Genomic DNA, 26,968 nt, shown 5'->3' with positions numbered 1-26,968 from the left:
ATGTGTCACCAGTTCATTGCAGGGACGACATATACAGAGAAACCACTCACTCTCATATTTGCACCTACGGGTGATTTAGATCAACCAATTAACCTATTAAGGTGCATGTGCGTGGACTGTGGGAGGAACCCAGACAGAACCACGGGGGGATTTCACACTTTCAAATTTGGTTCAGATCAACTCAAGTCCACATTAATAATATTATGATTTAGTATATGTATTATAATATTGTCCTCTGTATTTTGCATTTTTACTGTAAATCATGTATTTTCCTGTATTAATTTCCCACATTTAATGTAGATGTTCATGAAAACTCAGAGTAAATTCAAAGGTTATTCTATCAAAACAGAGAAAACTGAGGAAAAAGTCACATTTTCAGCACAGATATCAATAACTGAACATAAAAACAAGCATCTCCATCCACTGTCATTTATCAGTCTCCATTGGTTTTACTGGTGAATCAATCTTGTAGAAGGTGACGGTGTTTCCACACTCACTACGGAGCCTCTGAACGTCCAAATGGGTCATATCTGATGACCATGAAAAGATGACAAACTGAATTTTACCTCAATTATTTACATGTATTGATAGGATTAGTGGATCAACAGGTATTAGACACTTTAGATCAGTAGATGATTTTGGCTGCCAGTGGATGTTTGGGTTTTTATGAGTTAAAAAGCATCAGAATTTGGTGCAGCAGTCTTTCAGAAGAAGCTCCTCAGTAACTCTTGCTTCCACAGGGCCATGGGTGTCCTTAATCTTGTACACAATAGGCTGTTCTGTAACCTTATTCATTATTTAGGTTGTGTTGTAGTTGCTTGTTTTGTTTATCACAAGACCATGTATCACTCAGCCAGGTTGAGTCATCTTGAATAATAGATGTCCCTTGTTTGTTGCTGGTTTTTTACTCGTCTCTGATCTGCTCCAGTGAAGCATAATCTGGTTAATCCTTATTGAGCTTTAGTTACACTAACTCTAATGGTTTAATGATTGAAACGCATTAAAAACAGGTCATCACACAGGCCAGGACACTTCACCTCAGCGCACTGACTCTGTCCAGCATAATGGGTTTTCACATTTCCTTCATATGGATATTGACAGAGAGTTTCCAGCCTGTTGTGAGAGCCCTACCTGTGGACTGGAAGACCCCGGGGTTACACTGGCAGTACCGCGAAGCAAACGCCTCCATCATACGGTCGATCTTCTGGGCTTCACCTGGCAAACGGAAACTCCAAAGGAACTGCCTGCAACCGTGAAAGACAAGTGTGGGTGTCATTTGTGAGGCCACAGTGTGTCGGAGCATACATAATGAAGCTGTTTGATTAATCGGGCCATTCTAGGAACACGCCCCCAGCCTTTACAATTTACATTACTCATTACACTTGAAAAAGACTTAGGAAAACAATTCAGTTATATGTTAAACTTACACCAAATGATATTTGAATAGTTAAAACCTCTTGAGCCCTATATTTTATCATTTCATTTGTAACAGAAGGTCATGTTACTGCAGTGATGTACAGTGGTTAACATTTAAACTGCAATAATGTGACATGTCTACCAAATATATATATATATATATAATGTAAATGTAAAACCAAATGCTGAATAAATATACATTTATTAATGAATGTGGAATGAAAAATATCTTGCCATGATACCAAAATCACACATTTAAATTAGTTTTGTGAAGAAAAAAATGGAAAAACACAGTTCTCATTTATCCTGTGATATGTTTTAGGATATTTTGTCACTGGTGTCACATACTATATTTTTTGGGGATAAAATACAGTAAAAATTGTTTAATCACAATGGCTAACTCACTGCCTGTATTGCGGTTAACAGTATATGGTTGGATCTAATGTAGTTTCCATGCTGTAAAATGCATTTTTATTTTAAACCAGTCATTCCCAACCTTTTTTGGCTTGTGACCACATTTTAAAATTACACATTTCTGGTGACCTCAGACATTCAAAACAGAGAATTTTTTTTTTTGCTGAAAATAATTTGTTTTTGATCATGCAATAGTTTGCTATACTATGTTGCAAATAAACGTTAATTTTAGACAATATTTAGTCTATATAATGTATATTATTATAGAGGCAGAAAAGCCAGGCGTAGATTACTGCACAAAGTGAGAATTTTATTTTCCTTGGTCAGGATATGTACAGTTAGTCCCGTGTGTATTTACAAGGCTGCAAATTAATACTGAAAAAACAATGTCTCAAACTATGAATTATGAAAGAGCTGCAGCATCTGAAACCGACCACAATGAACATTTAAAAGATAAACAGTACCACAGTGCTTCAGTTTCAGCATCAGAGTTTGTCATGTCTTTATGTATTGTGATTGTCTCTCTCAACTCACCATATATTTTTTATTAGTAAGTTGTTTTGGGGTTTTTTTTATCAATTACTAGAAGTTTCAGGCCACCCTGTTTGAATTCCAGGCAACTCCACATGGGGACCCGACCCCAAGGTTGAAAAACACTCTTTTAAACTGTCACTGGCGGTACCTACCTTAGTGTAAAAGAAAAAAACACCAGTTATCTATGTGTATTTGTATGTCAATGGGTTACTAATGTTGTAACATGTCTAAATTTTCATTAGAAATAGATTTAAAAATATTTCACCACTATAAGAGTAGATGTTTCTGTAGAATGACCATTTAATAACTTCTGAAGCACAAGAACATGGTTTAATGAATGTGCTGACCGTAGTGCCTGGACAAGGTTGAGGTCTGCAAACTCATGCAACTCCACAAAAGCCTGGAGCACCTTGATGTTGAAGTCATCCCTGGTGGAAAAAAGAAGGAAGAAAATCAAATTTTAGTGTATTTTACATCTTCAGGAAAGAAAAGACCATCTGGGAGGCATCAAAACACTACAAAACACAATGTGAACTCAAAAGCACCGGTGTGGGGAAAAACCATATTTCCTCACTTAAGGCATTTCTCAACCTGAATTCTTTTTCTCAGCATTCCTGTCATGTTTGTACTCTTATTCATACCGGACGCTGAGAAGTGGAGCCTGGAAGCAATTTAAACAGCTGGCCAATGCTGAGTGTTTCTCCACCCAGGGCTGGAGGGGGAGACGGTGCCTTCACACTGATGAAAAACAGCTTAACTAAACCCACGCAGGCTCTTTTTGTCAGATGTTTGTTTGGCCGTCAGAAAGGATTTTGGAGGAAAAGTCAACAGCTGCATTCAGGCTGCGGTCACAGCCTCTCTGATCCTGTTTGTTGTCTAAGATCTCCATTCTGAGCTCTCATTGTATCGTATGTATTGTTCCAACGATTCCTAACTAATCAAGAATTTTCAGACATGGCGTTTTGTGGAAAGACACTGAGGGGAGGTTGGAAAAAGTACAGAGTGTGCTGATTTACCAGAAACAAACAGCAAACTTGAGTTGCAATAACAATCTTTGATTTGATTTGGGCACTGACTTGGGGGTTTTCCTCTTATTTCTTTGTTTTTCCGAGTGTTTATGACCTACTCTCTCCTTTTGTCTGCACTGAAATACATTGACTCCGGTCCAATGAGAGTTGTAGAGAAGGTTATTGCTGTATGTGAATTTATTATAAGAAACTAGAGATGTGCTGTTTGTAAAAATGAACTACACACTACAGCTATCCCACTGAATTCATATAATGACAGTAAATGTGTTGTATGTGACAAAGTTGAATTATACAGAAATAACAATAAAAAAGTCCCAAACAACAACAGAAGCTTCCGTTGCTGCTGCTATCTCCTCTGTCTGCCAGTGTGATTGAAGAGTCAGTCGCCCACTCCATCTTCCACAATCTATCCTGCTTTAAGCTACTTTGCGCTTCAGCTGTTTCTGTGTTTTTTTCTGTGCATCCCCCTCTGTTTCCCTCCTTTTTTCTCCCTCTTCATCTCCCTCTCCACTCAGCATGTAATGATAGGTTTTCTCACTCCTTGCATAAGCTCAATTAGTGATAATTACTGAGTAAACCCTCAGCCTGTGTTTGAGCGTGATCTCCACTGGGTAGGTGGCTCTCTTTGATGATCCTACATGAATAACCAGAGGAGTCCCCAGAGTCCCCACCACCCTCCCTTTAGCCTCATTCACTGTGTGTGTTCTTTAGTTTTAGCTACTGCACTTTGTTCATCTGTCTGCTGAGGCACAATCCACTTTATTGTAATAAAACAACCCAGATTGTAGTTGATGTAGGACTGAGAATCAGGGTGAGAAAGTGCAATAATGTGCAGGTTGGATTTTTATTCCTCTCTATGGATGGTGGGCGTGACTGGAGGCATTATGTTTGCAAGTTCTTACAGGGAATTTTTCAAGGTAATCACGAAAATTCTTCAAGTTTGACCTAAATGCCTCAGAGCTCCAAAGAATCCTACTATATAATGCACATTCTGCGTCCGATCGATTGATGTTGCAGCACAGGAGGGCGTTTGTACAGATTTTCCTCAGCCTTCACAGGCCCGATCACCACCAAACTCGCCAAATGAATAGAAACATTACCTGACTATCTACTACGCACAATTTTATGTCTGTATTCAAATGTTGTAAGGTATGCTGGGAGATTTTAGCCTCTCATGCTATTGTACAATGGCACCACAGGTACAATGCCGCTAGTCATAGAAAATAACATCCACATCAGTATTGGAATCTTCAGCTTCAGGTTTGTTTTATTACTATTGATATTATTATACAGAACAATATTATTGTGACCAGTGTTTGTCCGTCTTTCTGCAGTGTAGTGATCTAATCATCCTTATTACCTCCACCAGGAGGTATTGTGATCACTTTGTGTGTTTGCGTGTGTGCGTGTTTGTTTGTTTGTTAGCAAGATAACTCAAAAAGTTGAGGATGGATTTTCATGACATTTTCAGTAAATGTTGATACTGGCACAAGGAAGAAATGATTATATTTTGGTGGTGATCGGGGGGGGGGGGGGGGGGGGGGGGGGGTGAATCTGTCTTGGCAGATGTCTGCGCTCTCCGAGCGCTTTTCTTGTTCTTCTTGTGAGAGATCCCGATGACAGATTGTTAAATTTTGCCCATTCTTGTTTAGAAGATTTCTTGGTCACCACCACCATTTCCTGTCATTCTACACTTGGTCTATTCAATAAAGGCAAAAATCCCTAAATAAGTCTTAAAAAAGGAAAAAACTCATCTGGAAAAGCACAGTATCACAAATCCACACTGTGGTAGACTCAATTTAACTGGCTTAGTGTAACCTCAGCATCAAATCAGCAGTTGTAAAGTACGGTATAAGACCAAGAAGTGTCAACTTCAGCATTGGTAAAGATAACTTACCACAAAGAAAAAGTTATGCACACTAATGGCTGCATAGCACACACACACTCAGAGAAAGAGGGCTGCTACTTTCAACAGTAAACAATTCTGAACCATTACAAAGATGTTCACAGAACTATAAACCTTTGGCGCTAACCCCCTCACAGCTCACTTTCCCTGTTATTGATTCATTCAATACATAAGTCCACGTTTCGCCTCTACCTCACAAAATATGTTTAACTATCTGATCTCACCTTCATATAACACCATTTCTCTTCCGAGATGTGCAGCTATTTAATGGAGTCTCCCTGTTACAGCTGCAGGACTTCCTCCTTCTTCATTATCCTGCAGTCTGACCTGAGATGCAAGGAGCTCGATGGCTGTTTTATTACAGTTATAAGTTCACATGGGTGGATGATGACAAGACACCCACACTGCCTCAGAGATTCATGTCTAGGAATAGGGGTCCATCATATTCTCCCTCTTTATTTAATAAATCCAGCCAATAATTCCCATCTCTAATGACAGAAGGGACATAAATCTCCTATAAGGACTTTTTTTTCTTACCGTTCACCTAAGTAGTCTCCAATGACAGTCTTGTTGAGACCCTCGCCTTTATAGAGGAACTGGGCGATGTCTTCGGGAGTGTGTTGAAGTAGGTCGTTCTCCAATAAGAACTGAATTCCCTGGAGAGGAAGAAGGAGAAAACAGTCTTGCTGTTCATCTCAATCAAGGACGGATGATGGAAAATGAAAAACGAGTCCTATCAGGGAGAATGGATTGCTCTTCACACCAGCTCTGTAAATCACCGATTTCAAGGCTGCTGAGACACTGGAGGCTACAGCAGTTTAAGCTGAAAACACTAGCTCTAACAGGAAAAATAAAAATAACTCAGAAACTGCAGTACCTTCTTTGGATCCATGTTGAATTTCTTCCTGCCCATGGCGATCTGTTTGTTTCTCTGGGATGTTTTACTGGAACACACAAGGATACAAGTGAACATTAAATTTTATGTCCTTTACATAACTGAACACACTGAAAGCAACACACTGTTTTTTATGTAAGTAAAGACATTTACATATTTAAAGTCATGAGTCAGAGGGTTATATTGCCTATCAGTTCATCTGATTATATGTGATGAATCTAATCTAAACATATTGTACAGACCTCCAGAGCTGCTAAGTCAACAATTGGAGATCAAGTTTATTGAATAAAACTTTGTTCTCTAACAAACAGCTCTGCAAACATATTTAAAGACAGTCAGACTACATTGTCATGAAGTTTACAGGTACTTAATTTGAATACATACTCTGTTAGTGTAACTTAGTTACAGTACATTAGCTACCGTTAGCACAAATGCTTACTTAAAGAAATGGTCTGTTAGCTAGCCTGCTATTTAGTATGTTTGTACTATACATGAAACAGATATTACCATTTATTGTATGTGTTAGCATGTATTAAGTAACTGAAAGTGCTTGTGGTGTTTAATATGACTTTGGTCAATGTGGTCTGTGTTTGGAGTAAGTTAGCATTAGCTTTTACCAAAAACAACTCAGGCAAACAAGACTCTTCACGGGAGAGTAACTTCCTGTTTCAGTGTCACATGGTTTCTCCTTTAAGTAAGATCTTTTCCCATTCATTCCAAAGAGAGAAATGAAGGTGATTTACACATTTCAAGTCACCCAAGTAAGAAATGGACTGATTTTTCACAAGCCACATGTTCTGACATAAAAATGGCATTTCTATTCACATCTATCTCTGTCTCAACAAATGTTTGTGATATCTTGCAACACAAATCTCAAATGAAGGAAGTAAAAATGAGAAAAATAAATAAAATGATAAAGTAAGGTTAGATACCCATAAAAACATCATATTGGTATTTTATTACTTTACTTAGACCTATTTAATCAACTGTCACCCATCCACATGACATTCACAACCCTTCAACATTTAGGAGAAAAGAAGTGTAATTTCAAACCATTGGCAAAGCGTACACATCATCATCTTTGTAAATGGGGTATCTTCACCCCTTCTTCCCAGCTCCACCCTCTTATCCAAACATGTGCACTTGTCTCCAAAAAACTAACATGGTAACAACCGCACTGAAGCTACAAACCAAGTGTCCACAAACTAGTGGGTGACATTTCTGAGGCTTCATCCAGTTGTTATATACAGTCTACATCTGACACATATGAGGTGTTTGTGCAGTGCAGATGATAAAATGACAGACCAGATATGACCTGTAAAATATTCCACACTGTAAACTTACTATGATTTATCATTGGAGAACATGCTCAACCAATTCATTCTGATCACTGTGCATTGATTGTCAATGATGACACTGATGAAGCAGCACCCATCAATGGTTGATTTATGTATAGAAAGGCACTGTTAATATTTAGTTTCAACATACATAATAAGAGAATATTTACAATCCCCACATTTATTTAAATCCAGTTTGTCACATTAAAAAATATCTATGACAGCTCTGATCTAAAATGCAAATTACAAACCCAACTCACACACAGGGGATGATCTATCTAGTGGGTATTCGATGAGTGTTTCTTTTTCAACCACTGAAACTGTGGATGTTATCAGTATTTCTTTAGGAAAGATGAACTCCTAAATTAAAGCTAGATATTTTTCCAGTGTCCAATTAAATGTTTTGGAATAATTTGAGATTTTAGGAGGATAACAAGAAAATACAACATTTGATTACCAGAAAGTACCGATGTATTTCAGTGAATATTAAAACTCACAGATAATGTTCTAAATGATAAAAATTATCAGATTTCCATTGCATCAGCCCTGACATTACACTGTTTCTGCATAAATGACTCATAATTCACTATGATGAAATGTTAACATCATATGAACATCCTCTGCTGATGCTGTAGATAGTGCATCAAAGATTCCCTTCCGTGACTTACCTCTCTCCGACACATGTCAGCTGTTCGATCTCTGTCATGACCTCAGCTATCTCAAACTTCAGCCTCTGAAAAAACAAATAAATAAAAAAACATCAAGACAAGTCACAATTGATTTTCCACCTGTAAGTTAATTCTGAATTCTGTGCAGGAGGAGCACCATCAACAGCTGAAAAGTAACAGAAAGACTCATTTGCCTGTGTAAAGACGTACTTATACTGTAGCCCAATTTGCATCACATACATCATGCAAACAGACCTTCGCTGGAACATAAAAAGTGATAAGATCAGAGTTTCATTGCGAAAGAGTTTAGGGTTTAATATGAAATACAGACCCACGTTCATCCTGCATGCATTAAACAATCACACTGCAAAAAAATCCAAATATAGTGTATGCAAAATAAATACTGTTTTGGAGAAGATAATGACAAAAAACTAGTAATTTTTCTTAGAGATGTAGAGACTTTCTATGTTATATATAAAAGTCAGAACAAAATGAAACAATCAAGGAATACTCAAAATTATGTATAAAAAAAAAACACCAGAAAAAAATGGCAACTAGCAACTACATGAAAAATGATGAATAGGACAGAAAAGACAAAAACTAAATAAAATGTAACATAAAAGATGTATCATAAGCACAGCAAAGAAAAGCTGTTTTTTGTACTTTTAAACTATTTCTTTTATGTTCAGAACATGAAAAATGCTTGCAAAATAGAAGAACATCACATATGCATTGTAAGGACCCTGTATATCTTTTCCCTTTGTCTCCCAGACTCTCTTTCCCCTGTGTCTGTTTTCTGTGTCTCCCTAGGATGGTGCAGAACACAGGTTGGTACACCTATTCTCCATCTCAATCATCAGTATAGAAACAGTATAAAAATAGGACCAATGTCTCTGTATCTCACAGGCATGTTCTATCAAGAATCAATAACAACTTGAATATGTGAGGTTTTCAGGTTCTGCCGCTACGTTACAGTCCTGTGGTCTTGATGCAGGAGATCAATGTCCCAAATGGGTGGTACTTTCACTGGAGGAGAACTCAGCTAATTAAATGTAAGTCCATATATGACTTCCTATCAGCGCTCAATAGTAATTATACTAATATCTGTACCTATTTCCATGTTGTAAGCCACTAAAATATGGCCCAATATAAGTAAAGGCAAATCTTTAATAATAAAAAAATCGATGACAACGACAACGACGAAGACAATGAGGAAGATAACGACGAAGACAACAACAAGACAATGATAAAGACAACAACAATGATCAGCCAGTGAGACAAAAACCTGGTGTTCAATGTCATTCTTGCCGGAACTTTGCCTATACCTTCCATGGTACAGTTCTCCTGGATCGGCTCCCTTCCACTCCCAGTGAAATGTATTAACTATACTGAATTATTGTATTGTTACATCCAATTAACCAGTAACCAGTTGTGTTTTCTTTGTCTTTTCCATCGAATATCCTCCTGTTTTGACACTCCTCCTGGATTCCTCCATCTCGCCTCATCCTTCCCCGTCTGTCTTCAACCCCCCAACCTCCCCCCTGGTGTCCTCCACCTGGTTCCCTGACTCCACCACCTCCAACCTGTACAGGCTCCAACCTCCACCACTTCCAATTATAATTAAACTCTGTAAAATCTGAACCCACTGCTGACTCCTTCTGATTCTATGTAAGGGTCTGCATTCTTGTCTTGCATTGCTTTGTATTGCACGGATCACTGTTATTTATTTATTTATTAAGTGGAGACTGCGGATGAAAATTCGCATTGATGCTAACTCCGGCATATTTACATGTTTATACTGAAATGGAATGTATAAATGTGTTAACTAATGTGCACTGTCCCACCTAAATAAAGATATATAATAATAATAATTCCTTCAGTCTTGACATACATAAATTAACCAAACAACAGAAAACAAGTGTTTCAGCTGAAAAACGTATGTCACAAAAATAATACATATCTCTACAGTCTAACCTCAAACAGTAACCTTGTTTGATGTGCATGTAAAGTAACAACTAAGATTAAATAATCAAAAAAAACAAAAAAACAACTGACCTAATCTTACACAAATTGCATGGTGTATTACATGTTAGATCAGGAGTGTGTACTCAAGCACAGACCTCAATATCATCGAGCAGCTCTCGCTTCCTGCGTCGGATGTTTGACAGCTCATCCCTCTCCTCCAGGGACAGATCCTCTGGAACTGAAACACATGATGAAGAAAAACAGAGCAAACCTTTAGCTTTCATCTGCACACAGTTCACATCCCGCTCGGCTTTCTGCATCCTCGCAAGGCATGGTAACAGGAATGCAAAAGATGACTGAAAAAGGATGCTCTTAATTCAACCCAGTACCTACAACTTCACACCAGAAATGGAAATCATCTTGAAGATTGTCTCATAGTACAGTGACGACTCCTGCTGCTGCTGCGGCTGCACTAAGTCTTAGTTCAGCTGGAGTAACACATATCGACAGCCTGCATGTTCATCGTAATTAACTGGTGAAGGAAAAAAGGCTAAGGGTCTTAATATTCCAGAAAAGTGCTTTGCTCCTTGCCTCCTGCTCTGTTTGCCACAAGGGAAAATTCTATTAATAAAACCAATCCAGATTAAGTTTTCTTTCATTAAATGTGAAGTTGGTAATTTAACACAGCCTACGACAATAATTCCCAGTCTGCGAGGGGGTTTAGAGCCTGAGGGTAAAAAGGGCAAAAAGAGGGGTGGATGACTCGCTTCTGCTCAGCGCTTCCTCCCCCTTCTTTCTGTCTTTTTCTTTCTGCATCAGCTCTGTTTTCTCAATCTTTCAAGTCTTCGTTTCACATTATTTTTCAATTCGCCCCGGCTTTCTGAAGCTACTGATCAGAGCCTGTGAGATCGCACTTCATTAAGCCAGCTTACAGGCAGAAAACGCAAATCTCTCAACAGGAAAATAGCACATCTAGTATCACTGGTGCTGCTTTGTGCCAACATGCAGCTAAAGGAGATATGTATATAAATTAAAAAAACCTGCTTGTTATTTCCCTACATAGGAGGAGAGCTGTGACAATTAAAGTAAAACAAGGTCAATGGAGGAAGCATCAACCCACTTTTAACCCAGCAGCTTGTTTAATAGCAGGGTTCACAGAAACCGAGTGTTGTTGTAGATGGTTTTTGCATTAGCAGTGAGACAAAAGAAGCTCCCTAATGTGGTTATGTAATCCCAAAGCACTGTGATGATGCACAGGTAAAGGGCAGGAGAAACCACTTAGGGATTTCCTTTGTGTCTATATAAGACAACAGAGGGGGATAGCACACAATGACTGGGAGTATGAAAATGAAGACGGTAATTAGTGCTGTTAACCGTGGGCTACATTACAACAGTCACACAACAGAACTGTAAACACTGAGAATGCCTCTCTAAAATCCAGTTAAGCTCTCTTAAAAATGTTCAAAGCTGCTTTTAACAGAAATCTCCAAACCTTAACGTCCTAAATGTTATTTCACTGATTGTAGCAGCCAGTGTTCATCTGTTCCGTCAGTCCTTCAAATCACTACAGACCTCCGGGACTGACCAATCCTGATTTGTTTCAGAAAATAATTGTAAAAGTCCTAGTAAACACAATCCAAAATTGACAATCATAACTTTATTAATTTTTGAGATATTGTGGTTTTGAAAATTGTGTGTAGCAGTGATTTTACTGTATGATAGAAGTTTATACTGCCAGCCAGCTGATGTAACAGGAGCATCACTAATCTTCATGGTATGGACACATGGGAAACAGTTACATTTAATTTAATTATTGAGTATTGTGTGTTATGTAGTTTGGTTAAAGATACCAACTTTGTATTTTGTGCATTCAGTATATTAATGCAGACATGATCTAATGATATTGTTTTTCTGATAGACCTTGTCATACCTAAGTAATGTGCATTTGACATGGAGGTGCATTTGTTTTTTCTTTTTTTTGTTTTTTTAACACCCTATAAATCTGATTTATTTGTTAAACTAAAATATGTATGTCACTATAATACCACTAAAACAAGTTGAAATAACTGTAAAAAATAAAAAAATAAAAAATAGAAAGATCTGATGTGCTTCAATATAGTGAAGCACTGAACCAAAACTGATCTTTTTTTTTTTTGAAAGTTTTTAGTAAGCTATAAATGAGTAAATATGCATCTTTGGATCTTGTGTTACAGAAAGTAAAGACACCTTGAACCTTAGAAAATTTCAGGCATCACTCAAGATTACTTGGAAAGTAACAGCATCTTTTTCAGGACCACTCATTTTACAGCCTCAAAACCCACTGCCAAACCCCTATATCTCAAAAACTATGGATGATTTAAGGCTGAATTTTGCATTTTAATTTACAAGGATTAATGCCAATACTTTCTGAAAGTAAGGAAATCAGAAATGGTCCGCAAATTTATCCAAATCTCCTTTATTATCTGTTACATTAAAAGCTTCAAAAATTTGACTGAATTTGACTCAATTCAGTTGTCTTTTTAAAGAAGATTTTTGTTTCCTTTGCACAAAATGAGGAATAAATAATAACAAACAAAAAATACACAAATAGAAAATTTTATTTATATTGGTGTGAGTTATTAGTGAAATTCTCATTTTAAACATTAGTAGTATTGATCATATCAGTGTCCCTGAATTTCACAATTGGTCCATCCCTACCATCTACAAAAGTAACATTATGATCTTTGAGTTTTTAACTGTAACTTGGAATAAAAACAAGCCATCTAAATACCATTTTGTCAGCTTATGTGTTGCATTTTCTATATTCTGATATTTTACAACCAAATGACTCCACAGTTGTCAAGAAATAAAGTCATCAATTGACTCAGTAACGATTAACATAAGCTCCAGTTCTACTATTTGCAAATGAAGTATTCGGATCTTTTATCTGTGTATATTTGCCCTGATGTAGATGATGTTCAAGCAGCTCCATGTTCTCTATTGCCCGAGGCTGTGCATTAGCTAATGGAGATATCCAGCAGCTGCAACAACGTGCATGATTAGAATCTTGATTCATCCAAAAGCAGATGATGCCCCCTTACCACTGTTAATGGCAAAGCATTACCATTACCCTCCTATCCAGGCCTCTCTTACTGAATCTGCTATAAAATATGTGCCTTCCAAAACACACATCTGATAATACAGAGGACTATTAAATCACTACTAATGATTCTGGTCCAGTGGATAATCTTGTTTAGTGGTGGGGGAGTACCTCCACAGAGGTGGTCCACCAATTACATGATTAAAACACGTCCCCCTGTGACCTTCTCATTCTGACTCATTCAGGAAATGACTTTAGGGTCTTTTAAAGCTGGTTGCTACTTCTATGCTGCCTTAACCGTTTACCTGTATGTTAAATAAAGTCACTCAGCAACATAAATTTACATACCCCACAGCATTTAATCAGAGTGGAATTTTTTTGACATACAGTTGTGTGTCCTCCTGGTGTGAAGCATCCAAGCTGCAGGAAGTACATGTTCTCACTCCCACTGAAACTCCAAAGCACAGGGACCTCTTAGAACATAATTTTTCAACAAATGAGATAGGTGTTATTTTTCAAGGCTTCCCTCTACACGATATCTAGACACAGCCTTCATCATAATTTGGTTAAAGGTCAAAGTTAACTCACTTTTGCCTCTGTATCTGCATTCTACCCATACTAATACACATCGCACCTAAAGGTGTAGGCATTAAAATCACCTTGGTCAACGTTCAACAAATGGCTAGGGTTAGGAAGAAAGAGCCAGAAACTGGAGACAAGACAAGCTAAGAGAGAAAATGCAAAAATAAAGCATGAAACAGGACAGAAACCTTGGTCAACAAACTCTGGTGTTCCACCATAACCAACCAGACCGTGTCCTACTGAAGTTTGTGCTATTTGACTACATTACCTGGTCCATATCATCAAACACCAACCTCTACAGACTTACAATAGCTTCCATATAGGACCCTGCGCATTGAAAGTTGCTACTATAAAGGTACTGTTAGCACTGACACCTGATGCCAACGCCCAATGTGACGACTTCAGGTTAAGAGCAGGCTCACAGCAAATATAACAGAATAAGAGAACCAAATCTTTAAAGTTCTCTGACTTAAAAGACCACCTTTACTTTCTACCTCCATTTTTCTACCAGGAACTCATTATATTTACACTGAATGCATCATGATTGCATGTTCACTGAATGTATCACAAATTCAGTCAGCTAACAGAGCAAAATCGAATAGAACCAAAATGTAGACAAATGTTTAATAAATTTACTTACCAAATCTAAAGTCTATCTGCATGTGGCACTTCACGTATTCATGTGCATTTATTTCTGCTACGTGACAGACTCACCACTCATTACAACAAAAATTGTATCTTGTTGTGGGATTGTTTTATCATCCTATTGTGCTATTGTCCAGGAAGGACAAATAGACAGAGGGGCTAAAGATAAATACAATAGTTTGATCCAAATAGAAAGACAAAAATGTAACTCATGTTTTCCCCATTAAACTGCCACATCCACAGCTCAGGATTTTCACATGCATATAAACCGCTGTGTGTGTGACCTTTTGCCCTCTGTCATAACCTGCTACCTCCTCACACTAACCCTTGGGCTAGACGTCCCAGAATTTCCACAGCCAACGTGTCTTCCCGGGTTTGCCATTACACTCATACAGTGTCACAACCTCATTTCCAGCTGTACTGAACTAAAGTAGGTTAAAAGCAAGAAGGCGGCTGGTCACTGGCAACATCTGCGTATATGCTGTTATACATCACACTTCCGCTCTAGCAGACTCGCACTGGGCCTTAAATGTGACGGGGAGGGTGAGCGTGTGGGATTAGTGCCAGCTGGCCTTGGTGTGTATGTGCTCATGAGTCTATCTGTGTGTCTGTCTGCATGTATGACCCAGGCCCTGATGCAAAAACCTGTCTCTGTCTACTGTCAGAGGGATTGGGGGCAGCTGGCTTCAGATTAGATTCAGGGTCTAGAGGAAGTTTCCCTTCACCTTCCTGCTTCCTTTGCATGTGTCCCAGTGTGCTACAAGGCCAACTGGGTAACAGGGTTATCTTTTTTAAAGCTCATCCACTTTAAAAGACATTACCGCCGTTAAAGTCGCTAGTTTAAAGCCACTGGATCTGGACAAATCCCCTTTCACGCTCACGACTTGGTGAAAACTGGGACCACAGCCAGTGTTAAGTGAGCGTGGGATTTTAGAGCTCAGTGTGCTCTAAGTACCTTGCTGGTTTTCCTGTAAAATCAGCATGAATGAAGTACTTGAATCAGTTTTCAATACCTGGAAATCAGACTTTTCTTCTCTGTGTGTGTCCAGTTTAACAATGAGGCTACATGACCAAAGTCAACACTGTGAAAGTTATAAAACTGAAGGTTTATATCATCTGATGTGAGTTTGTGCCGACTAAAGCAGCCCTGCATTAACTTAAATGCCATTAAAGCCTCTGGTTTCAGTGGGTGGCCGGGGACAGTTGTTAGTTTTGGGTGTGAAGAGCAGCAGGGGATTTACTCCTAAAAGTAGATTTTGAGGGATTTGTTTTTAGGGGGAAAATTACTGGAGCCTCTTTTTCCTGTGGTGCACATGTTCTTTAAACCCTTTGGACCCACTCAACCTAACTGCCTGATGCAGTGGATTGCAGAGCTCTCCCACACTGGGATTATTTCACACAAGTCAAACAGGCAGAAGTGGGTTTCAAGTTTAGTTTTTTTTGCACATTAAGCTGAGAAACACAAACACACAAACCGAAATCAGTGACTCACCAGCTACAGCTATTGGACGAGTGGATCCTGTTGATGTATGAAACAGTGTGGTATGTCCATTGACCCCAGTCTTTCACTAATAATAAAAGTGACTGATCAATGAGAATAGAATTTTCTCATGTAACCACTTTAATCAAAAGAAGCCCAACAGGAGGAAATTTTCAAGCAAATTGAGAAAAGTTGTGTAAATCTTTAATAATCCATTCAATGAGAAAATATTAGCACCTAATAACCACATACACACTTTGTCCAACCTAATGTGGTTATAGACCTTGTACAGGAGTGAGAGGTGACACTTGCCAAGTAGTGATGGGAAGTTTTCTTTTACTAACTTGATTCTTTTGGTTCATTCATCTGTTGTGAATCAATTCTGAATTGATTCATTTGATTCACCAATTTAGAAAAAAAAATCTAACAGGCGTTGGTTGCAAACTGGCAATGCCAAATTGCGAAGTGTATGCTTATACCACTACACCACTTGACAAGTGGAAGAGGCAATAGGTCTAACCCTATCTATCTATCTATCTATCTATCTATCTATCTATCTATCTATCTATCTATCTATCTATCTATCTATCTATCTATCTATCTATCTATCTATCTATCTATCTATCTATCTATCTATCTATCTATCTATCTAATGTTGCTTAAAACAGCTTTGTGTTCTGTGTGTTTAATTCAACTTATTAGTGTGCTTTCTTGCAATCAAATTTTAACATTTTAAACATTACAAAAATAGTTGACTTCAGATCGCTACTTTCACCTTGTTTGTTCATGATCTAATATAGCTTCTGTGCTGTCTTATGGTAGGGGTATCTAGTCTTGTTCAGTGGTTCAATAGACTCAGCGATTTGCAAAGCAATTCAGCAAGTCATCGATTCGTGAACAAGTCATCAATTCATGAATGATTCAGCGAGTCTTCATCTCGTGAACAATTCTGTGATTTGTGAACGATTCAGCATGTCATTGATTCGTGAATGATTCAGTATCGATTCAGCGACTCAGCTTTACTCGGGCCTACTCAGCCGCTGTTTCATTCAGTGGTTCACTACCTTGGCTCGGTCAGTCCATCGCCAGTAACTAGTCTCGTGATACAATCAGGGATCTTGCTGTGGAGACTACCTGCTGTGTAGTGCATCACACAGCACTTCCACCTCTGACTTAATGAGTAATTCTGACTAGTTTTTGTAATAATAAACAAAATATTAGCAAAATGCTGCTGAATCGTTTCAGTTACATTCGCGAATCGATTCAACTCATTCACTTAAATGAAATTATTCTTTTGAACAATTCGTTCATATATCGCCCATCACAAGCCAAGCTAACTTACCAGAAACAGAGACATTTACTAAAACATTTTAAAAGCCACCATGTGACTTCAGCTATTTAATAAATGTCAACACATACAGTTGTGCGCTATGAGTTCCACCTCTAAAAAGCCAACATGATGATGGTCAAATCACAAACTGTTGGCTTCAAAACAGCAGTTCAGACACCAATGGATGACATCACTGTTCCTGTGCCCACTAATTATATACAGTCTATGATATAATCCAATATGAACCAATGCAAACATTATTTCATGTATCTAAATGACATTAACCAACCAGGTATTGTAATTAAATCATGACGCAGCATGAAAATGGACCCTGTGCAGTTATGGCTGGGTGCATGTATCTTTTCACATATCATTTTTATGTTATATGTAAAAAATATATTGTGATAATTTTCATTACTATAAATTAATCTTTGTGTTTTCAGGGTTTATGTTGCTTCCATTGTCACACACAGTATGTTTTTGAAACATTGAAACATTTTGAAACATTTTGCTCCTGCATATTTAGATTTTCTACTCCTGGACTGTGTAAATGTTCTGCCTTTTGACAGTGTTTGTCATGGTTTGGCCAAAATTATTTTAAAACCACAAATAATTATCTAGTTAAACTTGATATTTAACCCTAAAAGCTATTGATTTGATATTTATCATGATAAAACTATAAATGATGATAATAACGTTTTTTAGCGCTGTTGCCCGGCCTCGTTTCAAAATGTGTTGGCTTTGGCCCCGTTGGCTTTAAAAGGGAAAAATAATATTCATAGAAAAAAAAACATGTGCTATGCAAGTGGTGCATACATAAATTCACAGTGAAGTTCTTCATTATGGAGCGCTGTGGCCTGTATCGTTCAGTAATAATTCAGTAACACCAGTGCTGGCCCTTGCGTGAGAACAGAGATTTGGGAGCTAATATGGCTTCCAGTTTTAACTACCTCAGCAGTCACACGGAGAATCTGGAGCTCCGGGGAGCTGAAGAGCACTAACACTGATTGCTCGGGTTAATCTGTAGTTTTGGGGAGGGACCTCCTGCTGTGAGTGCATTTGTGTTTGTGTATGGTTGCATGGGAGGTGGTCCATACATGATGTCCTCCTTATATCACACATCTGCTCGGCATCAGCTCTATGTCAATATTTGATTTGATGAACATCACCAGTAGGATCTGGGGGCTTCCACAGCCATATGCCCATAGCCAGAGTAACTGTAATCTGATGATTTCATTGGACTTAGAATGAGTTAGATGGATGCTGTTTCTTCTGGCATCTGGGCAGGATGGGGGGCTTCCAACGGCTGAGCACTCCCTCTTCACGAACTGCAGGTCTTACATGATCATCCAAACACTACATGAGGGAAAAACTACCACTGTCTATGTTATTACCTTTTACTTTTATACTGTCACAGCTGTACAGCATCTACCTTTTATCAAAAACAATGCTGTGTACCAGCATTAGATTCACTAACAGCTAATGTACACTAATATATCATCTACATTTAGATCACATACACTTCAGTTACTCTATGAAGCAATTTGTTGGTGTGGGATCATGGGAGTTGTTGTTTTCACAACAACAGATGATTTAAAGTGACATATTCACATTATGTCACAAATAACTTTAAGTGTCAACATTAATAATCGTTTTACACCAAGAAAGTACATTTATCCCACGAGAATGTATATATGTCACAATAAATATCATTATGGTTTTATTGTCCAGCCCCTGGTTACAGTCATTATTTCAGTCATAAGTGGTTGTACACATTTGATATAATGTAAATAAACTGTGACACAGACCTGGTCGCAGGTATTTTGTAATTAGCCTTTCCTTATTTTTATTGTCATCAGTCTTCACAAGCTAAGGCTAAACTTTATTAACACTGTTGTCAGGTAACTGGGGTGTAAGATGTGCATTTGACAATAAAATGTGAAAGGTGACACATTGAGTTGAAGAATTATTTCCTGACAGCTACCTCTGTTGCTTCCTGCAGGTGTCAGGTGATTGACAGGCAGCTGAATGAATCTAATGCTCTGTCTGATATCACCAGACTCACCGTTATTGTGATAGATATCCATCTCTGTGTAGGTGCTATGGATTCTCTAGCTACACAACAATAAATGAGAGAAAATAAGGGCTGATATGTGCATCGGTGCTGACAGTTTACACACATCAGCAGAGGGAAGGAGATGAAGGAGAGTGCTGAATGGGAAGCCTTCAAGTGTCAGCCTCCAGCCTCAGAAACATGTGATATTCCTACAATAGTTATGAGCCCGCCTGCAAAAACAAGGATTTTGGCGGACCCCATGATCCCACACACAATGAGCCCAAAGTGACCGCCGATCAGAGGGACGCTGATAGAAACCACCCACAAAGGTTTTGCTCTTCATGTTCACTCTAAGTCCATGACAAGTCCTTGTAGACGGATCACTTTAAACGTAAATCCCTCCAATGAAATATACCTGCATCTGGTTTAACTGCAGCATCAAAGAGCTGCCATGAAAAGCAGCTCTGTCCTCACACAGGTCTAGCCGAAACAGAACAGGAAGAAAAATATACACCAAATGAAGAAAAAAGTGCAGGAAATGAAATGAAACTGTGCCAGAACATTTTATTAAGGTGAGAACAAGCTGGGCATTGGTGTGCCTCTGCATTTCTATTGAGCCAGAAGCCAAGGAACACATATCTACCCTCCTAATCATGGCTGTATGGTCAGCTGGACCTTGTTTTTCTACCTCTCCATCCACTGAAATTAGGTGTGGATTACTCGAACACAGTACATCTTTGCTGCCCTTTAATGTCTGCCTCTATTCCTCCTAAACAGCCTCTCATTTAATTTGCCATCCCTTTTATATCCCATCTGCTCTGTGTCTCGCACTTAAACAGATTCTCCTCTTGACAGCTCTGGGCAATAATTCCAGGTACAAATAGAAAGACAGAAAAACCCCAGTGTACCTCCATTCGCAACAGCAGAAAGATGTTGCAGTGCTGGCAAACAACTCTGATGTCTAGTTTCCCACACACACTACCATGGTGATGGGAACATGTCGGGAAGACTCCCCAGTCTGTCTCCTAATCAAGTCCATATGTAGTCTCTAAACACTTAAATACAGCACTTTGTTACAAGTCTGATCCCAACAAATCATGTGCCAACACTGTCTGCCACTGTCTTGTTTGTCTATTTATCTTGTTGCATGTGGAATAATGTACTGTATGTTTAATCTTCTAATATTGCACCACAAAACCCATAATCTTGGCAGTCAAAATGAATTTGTTCTTCACAAATCCTCCTCCTTAAGCCCTTTAACCGCACAGCCGGGCTGCCGGGTCGACCTGGAAATCACAAGGAGCGACTTTTAGCGCTTTTTTTTAAAAACATCTGTGTCAATACCCATCAGAGAGGCATTTTGTCTAAACCATTGCAGGCATTCATTTTGGCTTTGTGCTGCAAGAAATTTAGAAACACTGAATTCAACCCAGGTGTGTGTTCATGAAACATCTCAAAAGGCTTCAACGCCACAAGTGTACATTTTCTTATTACAGACTGTGCATAGATGTATGCATCTGTATGTTTGGGTTTTATGTTTCTCTGGTTGATGATGGAACCTTTTTTTTTTTTATTAAATAATGGTTTTTCCTGTGTGTGGCAAAAAATACCCCAGAAAATTATCACAATAAAACCACAACATGTCATTTGTAAACTTTTTTTTCCTACAGATTAACCAGATTGATGAGTTGATGAGTAGAATTTTACAAATGTGTTTTGTTCAGACAGGTTTGGCCATAAAATAATGACGATACAAACAGCAATATAATTTAATATCATGATGAGTAGCTTTACATATATGTTTTCCTCATGTCTTTGGGGCTTATGCTTTGTTGTTTTATTAAATTACTCTCATGCGTATTTTGATGTTAAACAAATGTCTCATAAGAATCTTGTTGAATTGGTTGGATTATATCAAATAAAGCAAAATAAACTTTGTATCATTTTCATCCTGTTGGAACTTTTACATCTTTTTAGTCATTTTACATATTAGGTCATTTTAACATTGTTGTGCGTTTTATTTTACTTTTTTCTTGTTATGACTTTTTCCTAACTTCTTTCCCATTGCATTCCTTTCATTATTGTCGTATTGTTGCGTCTTTTGCATCATTTTCATCCTGATGCATCTTTTATAGCATTTTCGTCTTGAAACATTTGTTATTTGTTGTGATTTTTCATCAAATTTTTATTTTATCCTTCATGAAGAATCTAAAGCAGGGAAAATCCTTCAATTTTTGGTCAGACCAAAAATAAGCCTTTACCCTCCAAAGAAATTATACATGTTACATATATCGTGACAATAATCAATACTGACTGATATAAAAGTTCATGTGTGACAACTTTTATGGTCAGAGGATCCTCTTCTCTCATTATATTTCTAGTTGTGGTCTTCTGACTGTTGTGTTTCCATCAAGAAAACTAGAAAATATCCTCATGAGAAGCATGGAGTGGTGTTAAAGATTTAGGTGAATTTTTCACACCTGAAACTGATGAATGTTCCACCAATAACCAGATTAACAGACCATTACTCACAAACCTGATTAGCGGACACATTACTTGAACCCAAATGCAATTTACCTGCAAATGTCTACAAATCTACAGAGACGTTAATTAAACACAAGAAGCAGAGGTCAGAGCTTAGATTTGCCGCTGTCTAGCACTGACGCCTTCATGTACAGCAGCCAACCAGCTCACCCCGAGTGACTGTCTGATGTCCTCCCACACACCCACTCCACCACCACAACAAAGGACATATTCTAATCACACCAACTTCCCCTTCTTACCAACTAATCCTATCCTCAATTACATACCAGACGCCAAGAAATAACACACACATGCACACATGCACTGCTGTGTCAGTTCAGGTTTTCAAAAAGCCACCATAGCTTGGATTTCATGCCTGCAAGGGTGAAAGGTGATACGAAATAATAGCAAGCAATCAGACCTCCATTAGGTCAGACAAGACAATTACACAAACCACTGAGAAGAAAGAAAGGTCAGGTTTAGAAAGAAAAAAAAATCCAGTACAAAAATTTAATTACTAGAGAAAACTAATCACAAAAGTCAGGTGGATGCTGACACTTAAAGGACCCACAAAGACAAAACAATAGCACTGAAGTCAGGTGTTTATTATTTCAGAACTCACACGATCAGTCTGAAAAGAAGAATGGAAGGAAAGGCCGTTTCCATTTAACTTTTCCCACAGCCAGACGGAGAGAAGACTGATGATTGACACTGAGTCAGTGGGGTTACGGACACACCGACACAGGAAGTATGGTCAATTTAACCTTCCACGACCCCATAAACAAACATTTTTACGCATTTTTGTTCTGTCTGCACCAACAGAGCCAGGCTCAAGACTCACAGCTCACTTTCCTTAGGAACCTTACAATCCTTTTCATTCAGGTGCAAAAAAGTGCATTTCAACATTTTAATACCATCAACTGTTTTACAAAGGAACGAGTGTAAAAGAAAAGCCAAGTGTTAAATTACATGGCAACCGCCCAGACATTCAGTGAACCAGCCAGTTTCTGCTTCTGTGTTCTTTCCACTTCTCCATCCAGCTATACAATGATGTTAAAAATAGACGCATGAGTAATAAAAAAACACTGATTTTCATCCATTTTGAGGCCAAGGCTGTGTGTGCTCTGTGGCATGTAAAACAGAGCAGAAGACGCGCCAACTCTGATTAAGTAACACTGTAAACACAGGCTAATGAATGCCATGACACAGCTGAGTGGCACATTTTATAGTTCGATTCTGAGGAATGGCTGGGAATTAATGAGTCCTATATGCATGCTGGAGCTTATAATGGGTCCAGTGTGCTTTTCCTCAGGTTCATATCACTGCAGCGCATACATAGTATCTTTCTAAATCTGTCTTGAGAGACTTATATTTTTGCATCTGCACAGTCCCTCGTTTTTCTGCTTGTTTAAATTTGTCTAGAGCTGCTTGCAGTTTTCAGCCTTGTTTTAGAATGGGAAAAGCCAAAGACTTTTTCCATGACATCAGTCCATTTGGGGCTTTGGGCGTTCATCATCACCATCAGTTCTGATGAACTACAGCTCTGCATGTTTCATTGTAATAATACCATTCACTCCAACACCATGTGGGACTAGGAAACACAACTACTAAGGTGATAAATATTAGATCATTACTTCTTTCAAGTTTGAGCTACAATTTAGTAATTCTCTAATTAGTCAACTATTAATCCTTTAAGTGCCAAAGTCCCAATAATGTGACAAGCAACATGAATGAAACAGAGAGCTTTTGAAACTTTGATATCAAAATTTTATATTTTTTGAAAACAAACAAAAAAGAAAACTATGGCACCTAAAGGGTTAAATTCATAGTCATCAGTTCTCTGATTCCAGCACCTGAAATGTTCCTTTTCATGTTACTCTTTATTTCTTCATCTTGTGTTTTGGACCTAAAAAGACATTGATGGATGTCATCTATGGTTTTAAATGTGTTTTGAGCTGTTTTATAGACCAAATGAATAATTGATTCATAAAAAAAACAACAAAAAAAAACAGATTCAGTTGATAGTTTAAGACTGATTTTTTTTTTTAGTGAAAGTTAACAAAAGCAGGTTTATGGTCAGAACATGAGAAAAATATGAGACACTGCAATGTTTGTTCTACATCAAAATAGGCAGAGGTAAAATTATATGAGACTATAAATAAAAAACACACTCAAAATACATAAAGATGGATATAAAATGATATTGCAGTGATTATCAGTATAGTTGTATGGCCCATGACTAATGAACTTAGTTGTTTGTGAGACCATTATTATAGCTGCTTTTATATATAGCCTACATACATAATTTTATTAATCTGGTCAAGTAAAATGGCATATGTACTGTAAGTCTCATCTCTGTTGTTCTCTGATTGGTTCACTGATGCACAGTAAATTATAGCCCTTACTTTTAGCATATGTTGTTTGCATGTGTACTCCACATGCAGGCATGCAGAAGTCTCCACTGTACATGCATGAAGGCATTAAGCGCATTTGTGGGCATGCAAAAATGCACTTTAGAGCTCCTGTATATGGCTTATCTGTGGATGTGTCCACAACCAATGAGCTGAAAGATCACTCTGACGTTTTATTCTGTCTCTACAGTGTGTTCTAACCTACTCCGGCTTGACAACTTCATCTCCGTGAAGGTGTAACACTGACTACAGCTGCTGTAAGTGACTGGTGCAGACAAATTTAGCACAAAGTGCCTGCGTTCTGATATGTGTGTGTGAACTATGTTAAGTGCTGTGTGCAAGTGAGTGTGAGAGAGAAAAAGAGTTCTTAATTAGCTGAACATTTATGGTAAGTTATTTTAATAATTCACACTACGCAGTGCTACAAGCCTGTGTAGTGTCTTTTCAGTGTGATCACAGACAGCATGCCTCTGTGCTCTCGCCGGCATCCTGTCACATGATTCAGTGACCAGTATCTGTATGACTGGCTTCATCTATAAGTTGTGTGCACTTGCAGCACATGTGACTGACTGATATTTGATCACCACAGGTAGTAATATGGCATGATTTAGAATACAAAGACAGGTCAAAGTCAAAACAGTGATACAAATGGTAGCACCTGAAACAGCATTTGAACTGTGATGACCTACAGAAACCAGTGGCAATGACAAGAATAAACAATATAGTGTTTATGCAAAAAGGAGGCATGTTCACTTCTTCAAAAAATGTGTTCAGTCAGTTCAAAAGCTACTTGTGAATTTGATTTTAATGCATCTACTGTGAAAATTTGTGTCCAGAGGCAACACTCGGGGAAAGATCTGAAGGTCACCAAAAAGCATGAATATGAATGAAACTTCAGGAAATGCATTTAAAGAAAATAGTTTGAGTTCTTATCTTTTAGGCTTAAGGATACTAAAAGAAAAAGTGGAAGCTGAGATGAGGGTCTCCTTTGTCTTTGCTAATCTCCCACCGTTTAACCGACACACAGTTATCAGAGTATAGGCTTTTGTTTACACTACACTTCCTTCAAGGCATTCAGCCTAAATGGCAGTTTGTATTATCTGCTTTGAGGCAAACTGCGAATAAGCTTCAGCACCACCATATAATAGCTGATATGGAACCTCCATCCTCCAGCCACCATGTGAGCAGAAATCTGGGTTGAACATGCAACCGTGCAGGTTCAGTTCATACAGCTTTATCACAAAATCAATCAAAACTGGCACTAAATGTTGAATTTGTAAATGAACATCTTATATGAGGAAAGTCTATTGGATTTATTTATTTAATACCTTATTTCACATCACTGTTGTTGCTTCTATGCAGATTAATGGGTCTTTTCCAGTTTTGTAGGATGTATAATTTAAATGTCTCTATGCTTGAGTATGCTTTCATAGAAAAGTGCTATATAAATCTAATCCATCATTATTATTATTATTATTATTATTATTATTATTATGTTTGAAGTAACTGCTGTGGTATTCTGAGTAAACCTGATGCTTTCATGAAACTTCAGAGACACTTGATTGTGTGCTAATACACTGTAGCATCACTGTTGTCTTCTTAGTTCCCTGCCTGGACTAGTCATGATGTGTCATTCACTTGATATTTTCAGTAGAAGTATGTAAACCCTGCTGTGTCCCATATGGATGGTTGCCAATCAATTACCTTATCGATCTCCTGATTCTTCAAAAGGTTCAAGGAGATACGGGCACTAACTTCAAAGTCATCCACAAAGACATGAAAAAAATGGATGTAAGGAAAAAAAAACACACAAACAAATAGTGTTTTTAAAGTGGAATAAACAGGAATAGACAGTTTTACCTGCGGAGGGAAAGCATGGATACCAGCTGCCCTGTGCACTGTGCGTCTCCTCCTGGGGCTTGTTTATTTTGCTTTTGCATAATGACAAACCGACTGTGGTTGTTTTTTCTTAAATTTGCAAAAAAAAAAAAAAAAAGCCATCCCGGTAGAAATACCTCCAGCTCACACACACACACACACACATCCATCCATGCCGTCCATCCATCCCTGCTCTGACTGCCGACACGGACAAGGACCGACACGGAAAGGCAAACAATTTAGGAGAAGGAAACAGACTTACCGTGATTGTCTTCATCCATATTGATTCTAGCAATGACAGGGCAGTCCGGATGAAGGTGTGTCCGGATCAAACCAGGCTGAAAATGTATTTCTCTGAGTGATTTTCCTCGCTGACAGTCGAGTCGGAGCCGGTGGTGGAGATTTGAGATGGGTGAAGTGGACTGGTGCGTAAATGTCAGCGGCAAAAATTAAGAAGAAAGAGGGGAAAAAACAAGTAGATATAAGGTACTTGGTTGAAAAGGAGGTATTTCAGAGGTGTGTGACCGCGATGTGAGGCAGTAGCGGATCTTCTCTCCCTCTTTGCTCCATCCTAAGCTCAGCCGCTCCGTCTGCCTTCACATTAGATACACTGCAACCAAGGAGACGTCACCAAGCCCCGCCCCTGCCATCAACACCCCCCCACACCTACACACAGACACACACACATAGTAACAGGACTGATGCAAGGACGTACCATGGAGTCAACACTGAGGGACCAAATCTACCAGGGTGTCTAATGGTCCCCCCACCTGAGAAGGTAAACCTCACTGGAAACCCTTACTTCAAATACTGTAAAATGT

General features: G+C 38.3%; 1 protein-coding gene across 1 annotated transcript in view; it reads right to left on the bottom strand.

Moving 5' to 3' along the window:
- LOC115410602 (cytohesin-3) overlaps positions 1–26,741 on the bottom strand; it is a 47,549-nt gene extending 20,808 nt beyond the window's left edge. The window contains exons 1-7 of the mRNA XM_030122317.1: positions 26,410–26,741; positions 10,319–10,401; positions 8,199–8,263; positions 6,176–6,242; positions 5,836–5,954; positions 2,712–2,792; positions 1,132–1,244 (exon numbers count right to left, since the gene is read on the bottom strand). Coding sequence (XP_029978177.1) covers positions 1,132–1,244; positions 2,712–2,792; positions 5,836–5,954; positions 6,176–6,242; positions 8,199–8,263; positions 10,319–10,401; positions 26,410–26,428 — 547 coding nt within the window. The 5' untranslated portion in view covers positions 26,429–26,741. The remainder of the gene's footprint in view (positions 1–1,131; positions 1,245–2,711; positions 2,793–5,835; positions 5,955–6,175; positions 6,243–8,198; positions 8,264–10,318; positions 10,402–26,409) is intronic.
- Positions 26,742–26,968: the final 227 nt, after the last annotated feature.

This window comes from Sphaeramia orbicularis, chromosome 19 (assembly GCF_902148855.1).
Source record: "Sphaeramia orbicularis chromosome 19, fSphaOr1.1, whole genome shotgun sequence".
In the NCBI taxonomy this organism is placed as follows: domain Eukaryota; kingdom Metazoa; phylum Chordata; class Actinopteri; order Kurtiformes; family Apogonidae; genus Sphaeramia; species Sphaeramia orbicularis.
This window is presented reverse-complemented; position numbering and strand designations above follow the sequence as displayed.